Source organism: Squalius cephalus (genome assembly GCF_949319135.1).
Source record: "Squalius cephalus genome assembly, chromosome: 1".
Taxonomy (NCBI): domain Eukaryota; kingdom Metazoa; phylum Chordata; class Actinopteri; order Cypriniformes; family Leuciscidae; genus Squalius; species Squalius cephalus.
In genome coordinates this window covers 18,245,016-18,265,116 of record NC_137122.1, presented here as the reverse complement: position 1 = coordinate 18,265,116, position 20,101 = coordinate 18,245,016, and the positions used below count along the sequence as shown (strand labels likewise).

The following is a 20,101-nucleotide window of genomic DNA, read 5'->3' as shown; positions in this document are numbered from 1 at the left end:
CCACTATTCATTTCCTTCTCTCAGGGCCTCTAGTTGGTTCACGTAGTGTTTTTGTGCTGCGCGTCTGTGTTATACGTCATCACACACATGACCAGCGTCGCCCAATAGTGAGCCTACGTGGTGACGTGTAACACAGACGTGATGCGCAAAAACACTACGTGAACCAACTAGAGGTCCAGAGAGAAGGAAATGAATAGTGGAATAAAGTCGTTATTTTTGTTTGTTTTTGCACACAAAAAGTATTCTCGTCGCTTGATAAACTTAAGATTGAGCCACTGTAGTCACTTGGACTATATTAGCGATCTCTTTAATAACTTTTCTGGGCCAGCAAGTTTCGGCCACCTAGCAGCCTATGGAGAAGTGATCCAGCACTATATATAATATCACAATATCTTAATTTGTGTTCCGAAGATGAACGAAGGTCTTATACGGTTGGAGCAACATGAGGGTGAGTAATTACTGACAGAATTTTCATTTTTGGGTGAACTAACCCTTTAATATAAGACAAAATCACCTAAAGACCAAGATTTAAGTGAGATAAACTTCCATTAAATTTGGTGAGAAAATCTGCCTGGACGCATTTGTGAGAAAATCTGCCTGGACGCATTTGTGAGAAAATCGAGCTGAGAGATCTCATAAAAAGTGAAGTGTCACACAATCATAACAGACAGATATGCATTTGTATGCACTAGATTTGGTATTTGTTCAAAGGTTACATGCAATTTCAAGGATGGTTTGTATATATTTGTGAAGTATTATCTTGGCTCATTTATTTATATTTGTAAAACACAATACATATTTCCACTGCATTTTCACTCAAACTGACCTTTGTGCTTGCACATTGCTTTCTGTTTGTTTGCGAGTCGAGATTTCCTTTGCAAAGCGGATCGAGTTTGTTTGCGAGTCGAGTTTTCCTTTGCGAAGTAGATTGAGTTTGTTTGCAAAATGCTGGATTTGTTTGTTAAATTATGGCACATAATTCGCTCCATAGTACATCGACTTACAATAGGTTGAATGACACGTCTGCCATAGCCTGACAGGGTCTGTATCGCTTTTACTGGCACTACGTAACTTCGGGGTTCGGGTAGTAACCAGAGCACAAAAAGAACTACAAAATTCGACTGCTTTACGGCATACGTCACTTCCCCCACCACTTCCTCAAATTCGGACGTGAGCGTTTATATACTGTCTATGGACGTGAGATGCCAACCAGCATTTGTTTTCGGCTTTCGTGCGTATGTTTTTGTCATGGGGGCTGTTGTGTTTAGACCTGGCCACTTCATGCGTTTTCTCAGATCGGATAGCTATCCGATCATGAAAAAAACAGGTGTAAATGCCCTCCGAAAAGCATTCAAGATGGATTTGAATCCGATCGCTCAAACCACTTCAGGAGGAGATCTGAGACGCATTCCAGACGAAACTGAACAAGTGTAAATGCATATGGTTGTTGAAACCACATATGTAAATTGTATTCCTCCCAAAAATGCTAAAAAATAAATAATTAAAAAACATGTGAGAGCGTGTTATAGGCTATATATTATTGCCAGATATGACGACGCGCTGGAACACGCATCACCGCAGATGAGAAGCTGAGCATCAATTCATCAAGCCAACGTGCAAACTATCGCAAATAAAAGTGAAAGTAAGTCGCAGATGCTTAACACACAATCATCATCATTAAAAGTAAAGAAACTAAATGATCTTACCAGGGCTGTTGCTGCTGCTCTCTCTTATTGCGGTCTTTGATTTTGAAATTTTAGCTGATGATCAATAAAATGCAGCTCATATCTGTTGCTTTCGGTGACGTGCACTCCATTAAATCTGCATATAGCGCGAGAATTGAAGATCGGATTTAAATCCGTTTCGCAAAAACACATTTATGTGACCAGGTGTAAATAGAATGGTTTTGATAAATCTGATAGCTATCCGATCTGAGAAAACGCACAAAGTGGCCAGTAAATAAATCTCTTATTTGTAAACTTGTTTGCATTCTATGTTGTATGTTGTTGCGCTTGCTTGTGGTATGTCATTTTTTTACATGCTGTTCATTCATCCATTGCTGATAATTAGACCAGTCCAATAATTTCCACATATGTCTAGCTAGCTTTCGATTATCAGAGCTGTTAACAGACAACAAACACTCGTTTACGACAGTGCAAGTATTCCACAGCGACTCTAGGGGTCGCTGTTTGACAAAAACACAATTTCTCCACAGTGTCCCTTTAAGCACTGTATCACACAAGTTGCAACTTACATCCGTGTCATTCTTTTTGGTGAAATGATCCCACACACTACTTTTCTTTGCAGGCTTCATCCTGTCGTCTGCCCTGGCTCTAACCTCGAGTGTTTTAGCCTGTAGCCTTTACTTTTCGCAAACCTTGTGAGCGCACGAGCCGCGAACCCAAGTGCTGTGACCTTGCGCCAAATGTTTTTATTGTTTTATTAAGTAGCCTACAAACAGGCGAGTTATGAAAAATTGAGTGAGGGATTTGTTCACTTTACACAAAAAGATATTGGAAAGAGATGGCTAACTGTAGGCTATAGCGTTTAGTCCACTGTCTATAATAGCCTAATTTAGAGATCACTTTCTTTTTTTTAACTGACTACCGACAACTTTGATCGGTTAACATTGATACGGTCAACCATCGGTCAACATCCCTACACCAAGCGCTTTACAATCACATCAGGTGTCGGATTCATTCATTCACCTCATTCACGACCTGGATGATTCAACAGCAGCCACAGTGAAACAGCGCCAACTATAGGTGGAGAAGAGACTGTGACTAACTTACACAGAAGATATTTTGTTGCTCAGCACATAAAGATGAACTACTTACCATGATCTCAGACTGTGGTGATGTGGTTTCTCCACTGCATGGATCTTCATGTGTCTCTTCAGGTGACTTTTAGTAGTGAAACACTTTCCACACTGATCACATGTGTGCGGCTTCTCACCAGTGTGGATCCGCTCATGTGTTTTCAGATGTTGTGACCGACTGAATCTCTTGTCACAGTGTGAACACTTGTAAGGTTTTTCTCCAGTGTGAATTCTCTGGTGCCGTCTTAAATGTTCAGCTCTAGTAAAAGTCTTCCCACACTCAAAGCACATGTACTTTCTCACACCAGTATGAGTTTTCTGATGTGTTTGTAAATATTTCAGCACTGAAAAACTCTTTCCACACACAGAACATGAATGTGGCTTCTCCTTTGTATGAACTGTCAGGTGTGCCTTCAGGTTTGATGGCAAAAGAAACGTCTTGCCACATTGATCACATATGAACAGCTTCTCTCTGTTGTGGATCTTCGTGTGACGCTCATGATTTTTTTTGTTTGATAAACTTTTTCCACACTGATCACATGAGAACGACTTCTCTCCAGTGTGAACTCTCATGTGAATCTCCCGATTTTGTTTGCTTGTGAAACTCTTCTCACACTGATCACATGAAAACGGCTTCTCTCCGGTGTGAACACTCATGTGAATCTCAAGCTTATGTTTGGTTGTGAAACTCTTTCCACACTGATCACATGTGAACGGCTTTTCTCCAGTGTGAACTCTCATGTGAATCTCCCATTGTTGTTTGGTTTTGAAACTCTTTCCACATTGATTACATGAGAACGGCTTCTCTCCCGTGTGAACTCTCATGTGAATCTCCCGATTTTGTTTGGTTGTGAAACTCTTTCCACACTGATCACATGTGAATGGCTTCTCTCCGGTGTGAACTCTCATGTGACGCTCAAGATTATGTTTTTTTTTTGAGAAACTCTTTCCACACTGATTACATGAGAACGGCTTCTCTCCGGTGTGGATCTTCATGTGAATCTCAAGACTATGTTTGGCTGTGAAACTTAAAAATGTATTTTTAGTCTTTGAGCGACTCAAAGGTTTTTCTCCAGGTTTGACATGATGTTCCTCCGTCACTCCACTCAGTTCTTCACGCTCCTCCTTCACTTCACTCAATTCTTCACTCTCCTCCTTCACTTTCATCAGGTCTGAAATGAAAGAAAAAAAACGTTTAATTGCATTTTCAGTACATAAAAATTCAAAGAGAGAAATAGGATCATCATTTTGATGAGTTTTTATAAATTATGCATGTCCCTGAAAATCTTCATGAATGAGGAACATAGATCTTCCAATTATTACTTTTAAAACATTATAGGCACAAATCCCATGTTTCTGTCAAGAGAACTATTAAAATATTTGATCAATGACACACTTATCTAATGTAATAAACACATTAAACATACAACTGTGCCATAACGTTTTCAATTCAAGAACTGTTTTTCTTTTTCATCTTGACTGTTGTTTATTATAACAGATGACATCATAAACAACAGGAGATTTAATAGGCTACATAAAAAATCTATTTTGAAATGAACAATGTTTTGTACTTTATGTACAAAAAAATGGCCAAACCTTTACCAATTGAAGGATTGTTTGTTTCTAATTTACTTTAGTCAGATGTATTTGTAACCTTGTGCTGCTGCTGCGTTGCATTGGTTTGTGTCTGTAAGCTTTGTATCTTTCTGTTTTTAATCATTATTTACTATCATTCCTTGTTAGTTATACTAAATATAACTTAAAGGGGTGGTTCGGGATTTTTGACATCGGACCTCATTTTTAAGTCAGCCTGGTTGTTATTCATCAGTGGAGACTTTTTTTTTTTTTAATTATCCAGTCCTTATATTTGGATAGTTAGCCGATGCTAGGCTAGCGCGAGTTAATGGTAGATGTTAGCCAGCCATTAAAAACCGTTTTACCCACTTCACAGTGCACCAAACGCAAATCAATTATAACACTAGACTATCGATGCAAATGTCCGTTGAGAGAATAATGTTAGAAATCAAATTTACCTTTCATCACATTGCATTAGTTATAATTTGTTCCCTGTAATCATAAGCCTTGTCTACAGCAGCAGCGGAGTGATATTGATTACCTAGGCAACCGAGTGAGCCGGTACACACATGTACTACACACACTGTAGTGCGCGTCTGTTCTGTGTTTACTTTTCGCCGCATTACTAACCGGAGCAAAGTAAAATTCCGCAGCTGCTGAGAAACTAGTTCCTTTGGGATCATTGAGATGAAAGGTAAGTTTGATTTCTAACATTATTCTCTCAACGAACATTTGCATCGATAGTTTGGTGTTATAATTGATTTGCGTTTGGTGCACTGTGGAGTGGGTAAAACTGTTTTTAATGGCTGGCTAACGCATCTACCATTGACTCGCGCTAGCCTAGCATCGGCTAACTATCCAAATATAAGGACTGGATAATTTTTTTTTTAAAATGTCTCCACTGATGAATAACAACCAGGCTGACTTAACATTGAGGTCCGATGTCAAAAATCCCGAACCACCCCTTTAATCAACATCACACATTAACCTGACATCGCTAGCTTCAATCTAAATCATTATTGCTAGCACAACACGCTAGTAATTTGCTAGCCTGTTAGCATGCCATCCGTGCGCTCTTTATTTTATTTTTATTCTCTAGCGCGCTTGCGCCTTCCATGCGCTCTTTATTTATTTTTAATTTTAGCTTTTTCTTTTGCGCCTTTTACGAGTTCATCAAAAAACTGTGGTGAGTATCAATCAACAAACACGGTGAGTCATGTCATCTTCTCCTCTTATTGTCACCTGCACCTCATGTAACATGTATAGCATAGCCTTCTCTGATAGCACAGGTTTTACATGTGATAAATGCAGGGAGATAGTCAGGCTGGCGGAGAAGATTTCAGAACTAGAGACACACATCCCAACTTTAATCAAGGTTAATTGTAAGAGTGCAAGGGCTTTAGACAATATATTGGATGCGACTAGCTTAGTGAACTCTGTACATTGTTCGGTTCCGGCTGCAGAGCCCGTGCAGCAGGGCAATTGGGTGAAAAAACACCGCTCTTCCGTTCCGATTACCTCATCAAACAGATTCTCCCCATTCAGTGAAACACCCACTGAGAACCCTGTTGATTGTGCCCTAGTTATTGGGGATTCTATTACACGGAACGTGTCACAGTCACATGTTTGCCGGGAGCCAGAGCGCCTGACATCAAAGCAAATTTAAAAGTGCTGGCTAATGCTAATCGTAAATTCTCTAAGATTATTATTCACGTCATCACTAATGATGTTAAACTCCGCCAGTCGGAGATCACAAAAATTAAAATTAAAGAGGGTGTGTGAACTTGCAAGTACGATGTCAGGCACTGTAATTTGCTCTGGCCCCCGTCCTGTTTCCAGGAGTGATGAGATAGTTAGTAGATTGTCCTCACTCAATGGCTGGCAGTCGAGGTTGTGTACGCAAAATGTTATCGAATTCAACAATTGGAAAAGTTTTTGGGGCAGACCTGACCTGGGATGGTGCTGCTATTCTCTCTAGTAATATGGCACATAGTCTTAGAGCTCAAACATGACAATCTGAGGCTCAGGTCAGGAAGCAGACAGACTGGCTAAACCGACCGTCTGCTAGCTGTTTCACGTCACCAAGGTCAGATAAATCCCATCACATAGAGCCTCTTTCACCTAGATATCATCATATAGAGACTGTGTCTGTTCCCTGAATTAGGACATACAAAAAACTCCTAAAACACATTCAAAGGTAAAAATTTAATTGATGTTCAACAAATAAAAAACAAGATATAATACGGATGAACAAATGATAAAGCTCAGGTTGCTGAATATTCGACCCTTACTTCAAAAGCACTCATTGTTAATGATATGATTACAGATAATAATCCAGATGTGCTGTGTTGACAGAAACCTGGCTAAAACCAGATAATTATATTACTTTAAATGAGTCCACCCCGCAAGATTATTGTTATAAACATGAACCTCGTCTCAAAGGCAAAGGGGGAGGAGTTGCTGTGATTTATAGTAATATCTTCAGAATTACTGAGAAGTCTTGATTTAAATATGTAGGATTGAAAATAATCCAAGATATTTTAAATGAACAAAGATATTTGCTTGACTGTTTTTCTACCCCCTCTTTCTGCCACAATGACCATTTGGAGTTCCTAAGGCACAGATGGGGCTGATAGTGATCTAGGCTTGCAGGCCAAATGTTTGTACTTTGGGGGTCGATGAATTGTCACACCTTTAGTACAGTGGTGGGAGTGTAATTATCTGATTGGTCAGTTTGAATGTCTCACATTTGGGTTTTAGTCACATGGTCAAGGAAAGGATAAAAGAAGATTGTAACTGTTGCTCTGGCTTTTTGATGCTTTGGCCATCTTCTTCTCTGGGTCCCTTTCTTGGGGGCTGGCTCTCTCTCTCTCTCTCTCTCTCTCTCTCTCTCTCTCTCTCTAGTAACATTTTTCATATATGCTGGGTACAACCTTCTAATCCAAGATGGCGCCGTTGTGTGTGGCTGGCCGTCTGCTACCTGTACCTGTTCTGTTTGTGTTTGTTTTGTTCGTCTCGCTCCTGGTCCAGGATGTTACTGCTATTTTGGTTTATGATCGGCAAATGCTTATTAACATTAAAATTACTGTGGATATACTGGCGGGTAAAGAACGAGGAGGATCATGTTCATACTTTCATCCAGATCTGTCTGCTGTGCCACTGGCGCTGTATCGGCTCTCAGCCCCCTGCGCTTTTCCGCTGAAGAAGCGTAGAAGAAGACGTGGAAAACGCGGCGGGCTTTCTGTTAAACTCAAGGCAAAACTGTTGATGGAATCTAGGTCCAATTTCGACCATCATGGCTATGGCGCGTGGGACGATCGTCGATTCATTCATTGGCGCTCACTGGAGCCAGCATATGTATCGCTTAGGCAAATTGTTCCGACAATCATCACCAAACAACAACTTATACATACGATGCCATATCTTCGTAAAGGTAGGGGTGTAAATCTCCGAAACTTTCGATCACTGTGTTATGCATCACAGTCAGTAGCAGGTGACTCTTTATTGATCAAAATGGCATTGGTTAATGTGAGATCACTCTGCAATGACGTTTATCTTGAGAGATTTCCTTACATCGAAATTACTGGATGTACTATTTGTGACTGAGACGTGGCTATCTACTGGTGATTTAAGTCCTTTTGCCAACCTTGTTCCCTCAGATTGTAATTTTATAAACTCTCCTCGGGCTACAGGCAGGGGTGGAGGTCTAGAAACTGTTTTTAAAAACAGCTATCATTGTCGTCTTGTGGAAACTGAACTTTTTCCAAGTTTTGAACTGCAGACTTTTCAGCTTGAATTGGATGAGCCAGTGTTTTGCGGGCTGATTTATCGGCCACAGAAATTTAATAAAGATTTTATTCAGGATTTCTCTGAATTTTTAGGGGAAATTTTATTGAAATTTGATAAGTTTCTAATTATGGGCGATTTTAACATTCATGTGTGCTGTCCAGCAGACCCCCTGGTGAAGGACTTTTTGAATCTCATTGACTCTTTTAATCTTGTGCAATCTGTGAATGCTCCTACACATGAGCATGGACACACACTGGATTTAGTTTTGTCTTATGGCATGTCTGTATGTTATGTGGATGTTTGTGATGCTGTTTTTTCTGACCACAAACCAGTTACTTTTGGGGTTTCATCAATGAGTTCGCTACGATGTTTGAAAATAACTTTAATGTGGTTGATCCACCTTTATCCTATTCAGACCCTGAGTCTTTGCGGTTTTCCTTTAATTCTGTATGCAAAACCATTTTAGATGATATTGCACCTTTGAAGGCAAGGCGTGTAAAAACTAAGGTAGAACCTTGGATAAATGATAATACACGCACACTCAGACAAATCTGCAGGAGGGCAGAGCGTAAATGGCAGAAAGACAAACTCCAAGTGTCTTATGATATATTAAGAGACTCCCTGCAGACATATCAAGGTGCTGTTAAAGCAGCAAAAGCACAGTATTTCTCTGATATTATTGAGAGAAACTGTCATAGACCTAGAGTACTATTTAGTACTATAAACTCTATTATAAATCCACCCAATGTAATTGTGCCTGATATGTCGATGGATATGTGTGAAAATTAAAACATTTTTTGTTGCAAAAATTGATAAAATTAGGTCTCAAATTCCTCTGGCTGTTTGTGATATTATAGCTGCACCATCTGTCTCTGTGGTGTTTGATCACTTTGATGTTCTTGATTATCCTAGTTTGGTAAAAATAGTAGAGCAGTTAAGGCCATCAGACTCCCCACTAGATATAGTCTCATCAAAGCTAATCAAACAGGCTTTTGATACAGTCGGTCCTAGTGTTTTAAATATAATAAATAGTTGCCTTGTATCAGGGTCTGTGCCAGCCATTTTTAAACATGCTATGGTGCAGCCTTTAATTAAAAATACCAATTTGAACTCAAATGAGTTAAATAATTTTAGACCTATTTCAAAATTGTCATTTCTCTCAAAGATACGAGAGAAAGCAGTTCTCATTCAGCTGGAGTCTTTTGTAAATGAAAATTTGCTTTATGAAAAATTTCAGTCTGGTTTTAGGAAACATCACAGTACAGAATCTGCACTTTTAAAAGTTCTTAATGATGTTTTATTGACTGTAGATTCTGGAAACGCGGCAGTTTTGGTGTTACTCGATTTGAGCGCGGCATTTGATACTATAGACCACGAAATTCTTATTGCACGACTTGAGAGGTTAGTAGGGATACGAGGCATTGCTTTAAATTGGTTTAAGTCTTTTTTAACAAACATAAGTTTTTCAGTTACCATGGGGGAATTTACATCTTCGTCTGCCCCTCTTAAATGTGGGATACCCCAAGGGTCCATCTTGGGACCCATTTTGTTTTCATTATACATGCTTCTTATTGGTGCTATCTTTCAAAAACACAGAGTATCATTTCACTGCTATGCAGATGATACACAGATATGCCTGTAAAAAAGGAAGACAATCATTCATTAGGGCCCCTTTTAGCATGTCTGAATGATTTGAAAACTTGTCTGGCTGCAAATTTTCTTCATCTAAATGAATGTAAAACTGAGATTGTTGTGTTTGCACCTTCTAATGTTTCTGAGTCACCCTGGGTTGATGTAGGTTCTTTATCCATTTATTGTAAATCCATGGTGAAAAACTTGGGGGTAATTTTTGATAACACACTAAAATTTGACAAACAAGTAAACGCTGTTGTGCGATCAGGTTTCTTTCAGTTAAGAACCTTGACAAAAGTCAAGTCATTTTTGTCATTTGAAGACTTAGAGAGAGTAATGCACGCTTTTGTGACCTCACGTTTAGATTACTGTAATGCCTTGTATGCAGGAATTAATCAGTCAACTTTGAGACGTTTGCAAATTGTTCAAAATGCCGCAGCTAGATTGCTGACAGGATCTCGGAAGCGGAGCCATATCACTCCGATTTTGTTTTCTTTACATTGGTTGCCTATCCGTTATAGGATTGATTTTAAGATTTTGTTGTTTGTTTTTAAATCTCTAAATGGTCTGGCACCACCTTACCTCTCAGATCTATTGCAGATATACTCTCCTTCAAGATCTCTTAGGTCTTCTGACCAGAAAATGCTAATTGTCCCAAGGTCAAGACGCAAACTTTGGGGTGATCGTTCCTTTTCAGTGTTGGCACCGAAACTCTGGAATAGGCTACCTTTGCATATTAGAACTGCCTCCACAGTGGTATCTTTTAAATCTTTTTTAAAAACTCATCTTTTTTCACTGGCATTCCTGTCTAAACCAAATAGCTGAGTTAGTTGATTGTTTGTTTTATGAGAGTAGTTAGATATTTGTATTATATTGTATAAATGTTTTTGTACATTTGCTTTTTGCATGTTTTTATAAATTGTACAGCACATTGGTCAACTACCCGTTGTTTTTAATTGTGCTTTATAAATAAACTACCTTACCTTACAATTAATAATGTAAGTTATCATCATCTCATACATATATTTTGTAACTATTTTAAGTGTAACCATAACCATATTTTTTCATTAAACATTTTCAATTGCAACTAATGTACTAGTTTTGATTTGGCATTGACTTTGAAGTGCTACATATTGCAATACAATATCGTCACTCTCTATATAGCAACGCTCTCCGTCTTATTTCCGTCGTTGGTATAAGTGGCAGTGGGTGGTTAAAGACAAGAAATGTGCAGTTTTCTACCATCTTGCCAATAACGTTTCTTTAGTCATTCGGCAGTTCTTGCAGCTTGAACCACTGCAGGAATTCTACCCTTACAATATAATTTGTTTGAAGTGTTGTTGCTAAATTTACCACTACAGTGTAAATGATAAATCACGTTTAACATTTGTGCTGGCTACTGTATACAGGCCACCAGGGCACCATATAGACTTTATCAAAGAATTTGCTGATTTTCTATCAGAGTAAGTATTGGTTGCAGATAAAGTACTAATTAAAAAAAAAAAAGCCAAGCATTCACATAATAATTACCTTTTAGGTTACAGTTGAATCGGATCAAATGCATTAATATTATGAACAGCAGCTATGCTAATTATTTCCCATCTGCTTTTCTGTTGTTATCTCGGGACGCCATCCCAAATAGCTTAGAAGAACTAGATATTGCAACAGAAACTTTTAACTCTCTCTTTTCCAGCACTTTAGACACAGTTGCTCCTTTGCGCTTAAAGAAGATTAAAGAAAATAATCCAACGCCATGATACAACGAGCACACTCAAGCCCTTAACAGAGCAGCCAGAAAAATGGAGCACAACTGGAAGAAAACAAAACTAGAGGTATTTCGCATTTCATGGAAAGAGAGCTTGATTGCATACAGAGAGGCCTTAACCCCCTGGGGTCGGCAATCACGCCGGTGTGATCTGCTCGTTTTTTTTTTTCATATCAGTGCAAAATACTCTGTTGATTTTACATACTGGTGTTGTACATCATTCAAAACTGTTAAATGTGTTTGTGTACACTCATAATAAAAACAAAATATTGTGTTTTTCGTAAAAAAAAGAAAATAAACATGATGCGCGTTCTGTCTGTGTGAAACTCATTCTGAAACGCAACAGAAAATTACCTGTAACTCAGGGAATGTTTGTCACACAGACTTCAAACACATACAACGCTTGGAATCTCTATTTTTAAAGTATGCAAATTATATTAAAAAAAAATCTATTTTTAAGTAATCCATACGAAAGCAGCGGCATGTACAGTTTCCTTAAGCGCGTCCTCATTAACTTTAATTTGACCACGCACGCATGAGCGATTGACATGCAAATGATCCATGCGGAGTAACGCAGTTCTGTAAACGCCCTCATTACCTCAAAACAAAGAATCAGAGACTTCGGGAACTTACTCCTCTGTTTTTCATCGAATTTGGAAGACTCTTGTGCTGTGCTGTGCTGTGCTGTGCTGTTTACCTTGGATTTACCTCAGAAGAATTAGAAGAACGTGATTTGAAGATGAGACTATTTTTAAAGTAAGATAAAAACTGGTGGTGCCAGATTAAAATGTATGTTATGAAATGAGTTTGGAGTAAAAACATGAACTAAGCCTAATGTCATATATAGACAGAAACATTTTGAAATGTGAACTAGAATGGTAGGCAACCTTTCAGTGCTTGTATACATGTTCGACATGATGTTTTTATATTCTATAATAAAACACAGCATGGTAAAAGTAGTCTAGTATGTATATATATATATATATATATAAAAAATATTATATTATTAGGGCCGGGACTTTAACGCGTTAATTAAGATTAATTACACAAAAAAATAACGTGTTAATTACGATTATTTAATTACACAAAAAATAACGCGTAAAAAATTTTTCCTCATTTTTAATAACTTATTTTTGCACCACGGAACGTTTCTCACTGGATGAGTTTCGGCGGACCGATTATACTGAAGCACCAACTAGCGTTCATGACTTCAGACAACAACAAACCACAGTGAACATGAACGAAGAAGCAGACGAGACCGCTTTGGTTGGCCCCTTGGAGGGGAAATTTTGTTATAAAAAACGAACGGATGGAAGCGTCGATAAGAGCATGGTTGTGTGCAAGCTATGCAACAAGGAATTCGCATATCACCGCAGCACATCGAGCCTCAAGTATCACCTCAACGCAAAACATATAGCAGCTAGCGTGGACGTTAGCCCGACTCCGAGTGCCCACACCCAACCCACACTCCACCAGATGACTGGTTTAAGGACCAGGGTAACCAAGTCCACTTCTGAAAAAATAACCAACGGCCTGGCTCACTGGATTGCACTCGACTGTAGACCACTTGGAGTGGTAGAAGATAAGGGCCTGCAAAATGTACTACAGATTGCGTCGTCTGACACAACATATGAGTTGCCATCCAGAAAGACAGTGACAAAAAGAGTCCAGCAGCTTTATGACAATGAAAAGGAAGATAAAGAGAATTTATTGGAGAAAGCCGAGTTTGTTGCCCTGACTGGGGATCATTGGACCTCTGTAAGCAATTCAAATTACTTTGGTGTGACGGCACACTTTATTGACGTCAAGTGGCGTCTTCACTCATTTGCCTTAACTATCCAGAAGACCACCACTAGGCACTTTGCTGAAAACGTGGCTGGAGATTTTGAGTCTGTGGCAGAGGCCTGGGAAATCACACAAAAAGTCACCACAATTGGAACAGACAGTGCCCGAACCATGATCGCTGCGATGAGACAGCTCACATTCCAGCACATGCCATGTATTGCTCACGTGTTGCAGAGGACCATCACAGTTTGCCTTGCTGACAGCGGGTTCACAGCCACATTGGCAAGATGCCGTAAAATAGTGGGGCATTTTAAACATAGCCCCTCAAACACAGAGGAACTGCACAAGGAGCAAACACAACTAGAACAAGACAAAGAGCCACTGATACAGGATGTTTCCACAAGGTGGAATTCGACACTGTTTATGATCTCTCGTCTGGTGCAGAACCAAGAGGCTGTGAAGAATACTCTAGCCAAACAGAAGCACAATCTCACCATGTTTACTACAGCAGAGTGGGACAGACTGCAGAGGCTTGAGACCCTCCTTAAACCATGCAGGTAAACACCCATCAACTGTTTTTAAATGTATTGTACTGAATATCAATATCACTATGACTATAGTATAAAGTTGTTACTGTTTTTAATCTACTATTAATTGGCACAATAATTAATCACTTTCCTAAACTATCCTCTGCAGATATGTGACTGAGCTCCTTGGGGGTGAGACTTATGTCTCGTGCTCTGTTGTGTTACCTGCTCTCCGCCACCTGACCCACACCATGGAGGTCTCAGATGATGACCCAGCCTATGTGTTGAGGTTCAAGGGTGACTTTAAAAAGGACCTGTCTCAACGCCAAGATACACTCAACCATGGATGGCTCAGGGTGACTACAGCACTCGACCCACGCTTTAAGGTAACATGTGTAATGGTCTTCTTTGTTTTTCTTTTCTATTTCTTTTTGACCCCCTTTCCCCTGCACCCCCCCCCCCCCTTCTCCCCCCCTCCCCCCTTTTCTTTCTATGGGAACCATGTATGAAAATTATTTTCACCCATCTTTTTACTCTGTAAATTTGTGATGTGACAATAAACCTGATTCTGATTCTAAGGACCTAAAGTGTCTACGAAGAGGAGAGCGAGGAGGGGTGTGGACCAGCATTGAGGCACTGCTGCAAATAGAACCAAACAGAGCCACTCCAGAACCCACAGAGGAGCCAGCAAGGAAGAGGAGCATCCTGCTGTTTAATTCCGACTCTGAATCAGAGGATGAAGCGGGTCCCAACGGGGCTCTGGCCCGCTACAGGGCAGAGCCCACCATCAGTGAGACAGACTGCCCACTGCAGTCAGTGATGGTCCACTCATGAGGGAGCCCATCCACAATTTTCTGCCCTGGCCCGCAAGTATCTGGGCAGCCCTGCCACTTCTGTCCCTTGCGAGAGACTTTTCTCACTGGCAGGTAACGTAGTTCAAAAGAAAAGGGCAGCCTTGAGCTCTGAAAATGTGAACAAGCTAGTTTGTCTCAGCAACTGGCTGAAAGAGAAGTATAAATAGTCATAGAGGTATCCTGAGGCCAATGGGGTTGTTGTTACTGACATGTTGATCAAACAGTGGTCTAAGCAACAGAGAGATTTATTTTTCATCAGGATATTGGAAGAATGGGGACTGAGGTCAATCACTGGCACTTTTTTTTTTTTTTAAATGGTACACTTTATGTTGATCTATGTATTATGTTGTTGGTGCAACTGGCACTTTATGTTGAACTCTTTATTGTTTTGGCCAAGGTTATTGAGAGTTGGACCTGTTGGATCTGTTATGGCCTCTGAAGCAACAGAGAGATGTTTTCTAATAGTCAGGGTTTCCAATGTTCTGAATGTACCTGACAGTATTGTGTTTTACTTAAAGGGGGGGTACAATGGTGTTTCATGTATTCAGAGTTGTTTACAGTGTTAAAGAGATGGATTCTCATGCTAAACATGGGCAAAGTTGAAAAAAAATATTTTGGACGAATAACGGAGAATTTCTGTGCCGAAAATCTTACTTCCGGGTTGGTACAAGTTTCGGCTGGTTTTTTTTCGACCGTGGATCTAATGACGTAGACCAGAGTGGAACTCCTTATATGAGCATTTCTCCCGGAAAAGCTCGCCCACGCACACGTCGACTAGAGGAGAGCGAGACCGCGCACATCAACGCGCTTCAACAGGAAATCATCGGCAGTGCTGCATAGGATTTGTTCAAGAATGTCTCCAAAAAAGTGTGTTTTTGGATGTGAGGGAAAGCTTACCGTGTTCAGTTTTCTAAAGAACCCAGTGTTACAGGAACAGTGGATGCAGTTTGTTTTTCTGGGGCAGCAACGGAGTGTAGGAAGTGCGGTTGTGTGTTCTGGTCATTTCAGTGACGAATGTTTTATTAACCAGGCCCAGGTCGACGCTGGATTTGCAAATCGTTTGCTATTAAAACGTGGAGTGGTCCCAGTGATAAAAGACCCCATTCATGTAAGTACAACTGGATCAGATTTCTGTCTTTTGCTGGAAATCAAGCACTACCGCTTGACTCTATAGCTCCGCCTCCAGGACTTCGGCTTTTTCCGGAGAGAATCGGAAAGCTGTATTTTTCTATTATAAATATAATAAAACTAAACACTTTTTGGATATATTAAGGATGCACTACTACTCTATAGGTACTCAAGATTAACATGAGATTAGGTGAAACTGTGCATGTTATGTACCCTTTAAAAAAAAACAGTTTACAGAAGGTTCCAGCACCTATAAGCTACCTGAATTTCTGAAATGTACTATTTCTAAATTGTTTCTAAATATGCTATTGCTACACTTAATGGCAAAAATTGCACTGGTCTGTTGGACTTGGTTGAACAAAAATAAACAATATTTTGTTGCTTAAGCTTATGTATTCAGTCATTATTCAATGGTATGCTAAAAATCCATGTGAAAAAAAATTACTTCTCACTGTTCTCAGTTCAAATATTTATATGCAATTAAAATGCGATTAATTTCGATTAGGCTAATTAATTACAAAGCCTCTAATTAATTAGATAAATTTTTTTAATCGAGTCCCGGCCCTATATATTTTTTATATATACCGTATATATATATATATATATATTATATATATATATATATATATATATATATATATATATATATATATATATATATATATATATATGGTTTCCCATACATTCATTAATTTCAATATCAACGCTGACCGCCACGGATTGATTCAGATTTTTTAACTATTTAATATGGGTAAAATTGTATTTTATTGTAGAGCTGCTTGCTCCCTCTCTCTCTCTCTCACAAACTGACAACGGAGGCACGACTAACCCCTCCGGTCTCTTACCGCACGATTTGAATCAAAATATGAGCATGCGTTAGTTACAGGACGGATTGTTGCCGCTTAAAGGCCCGTTCACACCAAGCACGGTAACTATAAAGATAACGATAAAGATAACTATATGCGTCCACACCAATGACCGATAACGGTCTTTTTATTCTAAGCACGCGCGCGCCCGCGCTGCAGTTTCAAAGTAGCAAAAATGGATGACCTGCTAGAATGGATTCTCATTGGCTGTCAGTGTTTTATCGTTTGACAGCTGGAAAAAAATCATTCTGAAAGTGATCCCAACGATATCGTTCCTCATATCTTTATCGTTATAGTTGTGGTGTGAACTCTGTTATTCTTTAATATGGAGAACGATTTTTAGAATTAGATCTTTATCGTTATCTTTATAGTTATCGTCCTTGATGTGAACGGGCCTTAATGCTTATTCCCCCAGCGAAGATTCCAGAATCAATCCGGAGTTGAATGGTTAGTAATGAACACTGTTGCTTAACATAACTCTGAGAAGTTAGTCTATGTTAAGCGCTGTCGCGTTTCCATTACAGATTAGCGCAAAACTTTTGCGTTTTTTTTTTTTTTCTAAATATCGATAAACAACTATTGCGAAATGACGGAGTTTCCATTAACTGATGTTTGCGACTAAAACGTAATTTTTTCCTCTCGCAATCAGTCATTCCAAAAATCATGGCAAAGGACGTTGGTAGGTTTATATCAGAGCCACCAGACTAGACATTATTATTACCTCCAGGTTCAGGTTGGTGTGTGTTGGTTTTTGTCCACCTCAATCTCCAGGTTTGTGTGTGTGTGTGTCTGAGTTTGTGTGTGTCCACCACCTCCAGGTAGTGTTTCTTTTTGTCAACGAAAATTATGACGAAATATTGTCGTCAACGAACCTTTATCACCTGACAAAAACGAGACGAGAATGTTGGACATGTGAAGATGACTAAAATAAATGTATAATGCAATATTGTTGACGAATAAAAACAAGACTAAATGTGGTTTACAAAATAAAAAGTATGCTAAAATGTCTCTTAATTTTCGTTGACCAAAACGAGACGAGACGAAATGTTATAACGTCATGACGAATGAGAAAGTTGTGCGTGAACCCATAGCTTTGTCGGGTTTTTAAATTCTGGTTTGCCATCTGGTCACCCGATTATCAGCGAATTTAACAATATGACAGAGACTTATTTTACATCTTGTGAAAAGGGTCATAATAGGTGCCGTTTAAAGGTAGAAATATGATTATGTAATTGTAAAGTTAGTATAACTTTATTATCATAAAAAACATCCTTGAATGTAATTTAAGCGTAAAACTTGTGTACAAATCAGTAAATGTTAACCTTCAATATTATAGTAGTGTAGTACCAACTGACTCCCATGTGTAGTTTACAGCATTATTTGAGAGATTTTCTTTCCCTGAGAACATTTGCCATGTACTTTATCTCAGTATATCCAAAACAATCGATATCGAATCGCAAGCTTGTGAATAGAAATCTAATCGAAAATTGAGAACTGTCAAAATGTTTGGTAACATGGTTGCAAAAAAATGTGAGCCAGTTATAATTGTAAAATAAAACAGCTCAAAGATTTTGTAGGACCTGATGTTGACAATCAATATAACAGATTCTCAAACCTCCCTTTACTGACCATTTGTTGTAAACAAACAAGAACACTTTGTACCATTTCCCATAGTGTAACTGCATCTAAATGTGAAGAAGTGCTTGAATGTTTCTAACAGGAATGTTCTTCAGCATCATGAATGAATGAAGAATAAACACCAACCTCTTTGTTCTTCAGGATCTTCAGTGTGTTTCATTCTGCAGGGTTCTGGATCACTCATGTTCTCACTGTCCTCTTTAATAAACTCAGTCTTTACAGATTTCAGCTCTTCCTGATGCATTGTGCTCGTCTTCACTTGTAGACGGATGGGAATATTCCAGCATTTATTGGAGAATTGCAGTGGGAGGAGCTTCACTGATGATGTGATGATGTGGGAGGAGCTTCACTGATGATGTGATTGATGTGGGAGGAGCTTCACTGATGATGTGATTGCTGTGGGAGGAGCTTCACTGATGATGAATTACCGATCTGCACAAATAAAAAATATATCAGTTACTGAGTTTGTTTTAATATATTATTTGTTTTAATGCTAAATGACATTTAAGCATTTATGTCTGTATCTCTATATAGAAACCAACAATTACTCTCAGTCTATTGACACCAATGAAATGAGCTTTAAGTGTCAATGTACAGGAGATCTGAAGACATCAGCATAATAAATGAGGTGAAAACAGGAACTATTGTCATGAAATAAAGAGTGTTTTCAGCAGATCTGTTAATATTGATGAGCCTCAGACTATCAACACTCATTCAACAAGCCATTCAGGATCATCAGCAGATCATCTCACTTTATTCTGAGTGTTTGCTGTTAGAAACACATTATTTGACTCAGGATAGATGATAAAAGCCTGTAAAACTGCTCTATTAAAAGATAATACTGTTATTTATCTCAATATGACATGGATAAAACAACCAATAATACAAAGAAAAGATCTCTAACACGTAACAGTTTTTATGTGCAGAAACTGACAAACATCATGATTTATCAAGCGACGAGAATACTTTTTAATAGCAAAAAAAAAAAAAAAAAAAAGAACCAAATAGAGATTACTTAAATTAATAAAGGTTTTGTATTCTCGTCGCTTGATAAACGTATGGTTGAGCCACTGTAGACACTTGTACTACTTTAAACATCTTCTTTACTAACTTTCTCACCGGCAAGTTTAAATTACAGAGAAGCCTATGGAGGAGTCTCAGATTTCATCAAAAACAACACAAGGGTGAGTAATATTACTAACAGAATTTTAATTATTGGGTGAACTAACCTTTAATTGTTCAGTTGAGGTTTATTTGTGTTCTCTATTATCAAGTCTCTTATTTCACTACACTATGGCTGCACTTAGTGCTTTTAAAGGACGACTTAGATTGAGTATAAGTTACTAACTTTTCGGCTAAATAATGTATTACTGTCAAATGTATGTACAAATACTCTAATTCACTCTATGTATTTGTTCATAGTGTGTGTGTGTGTGTGTGTGTGTGTGTGTGTGAGTGTGTGAGTGTGTGTGAGAGAGAGAGAGAGAGAGAGACAGAAGTGATCAAATAACCCCATCGAGGATTGTAATGTTGAGTTTAAACGATTGTATGTAACGTTAATCAATTGTATTTGCGTGTTGTAACATAAACAGTAGCATTAGCATAAGCAGTAGCATTTACAAATAACCGCGTATATAAAAAGTTTGAGACAACTACACAAAAAAACATACCTCTCTGAAACGTCCTGTAACAGCCGTTCGTGCACAAGTTCTGCTCGATTCCTC

At 38.7% G+C, this 20,101-nt stretch overlaps 1 protein-coding gene across 1 annotated transcript; it reads right to left on the bottom strand.

Annotated features, from left to right (window-relative positions):
• Window positions 1-2,713: 2,713 nt before the first annotated feature.
• On the bottom strand, window positions 2,714-20,063 carry LOC307166060 (uncharacterized protein; the record flags this gene model as incomplete). The annotated part of the gene is made up of 4 exons (XM_079884174.1): window positions 20,048-20,063; window positions 18,504-18,790; window positions 2,838-3,990; window positions 2,714-2,759 (listed from the first exon to the last, which is right to left on the bottom strand). The coding sequence occupies exons 2-4, from the start codon at window positions 18,619-18,621 to the stop codon at window positions 2,714-2,716; spliced, it is 1,317 nt and encodes a 438-aa protein (XP_079740300.1). The 5' UTR covers window positions 18,622-18,790; window positions 20,048-20,063.
• Window positions 20,064-20,101: the final 38 nt, after the last annotated feature.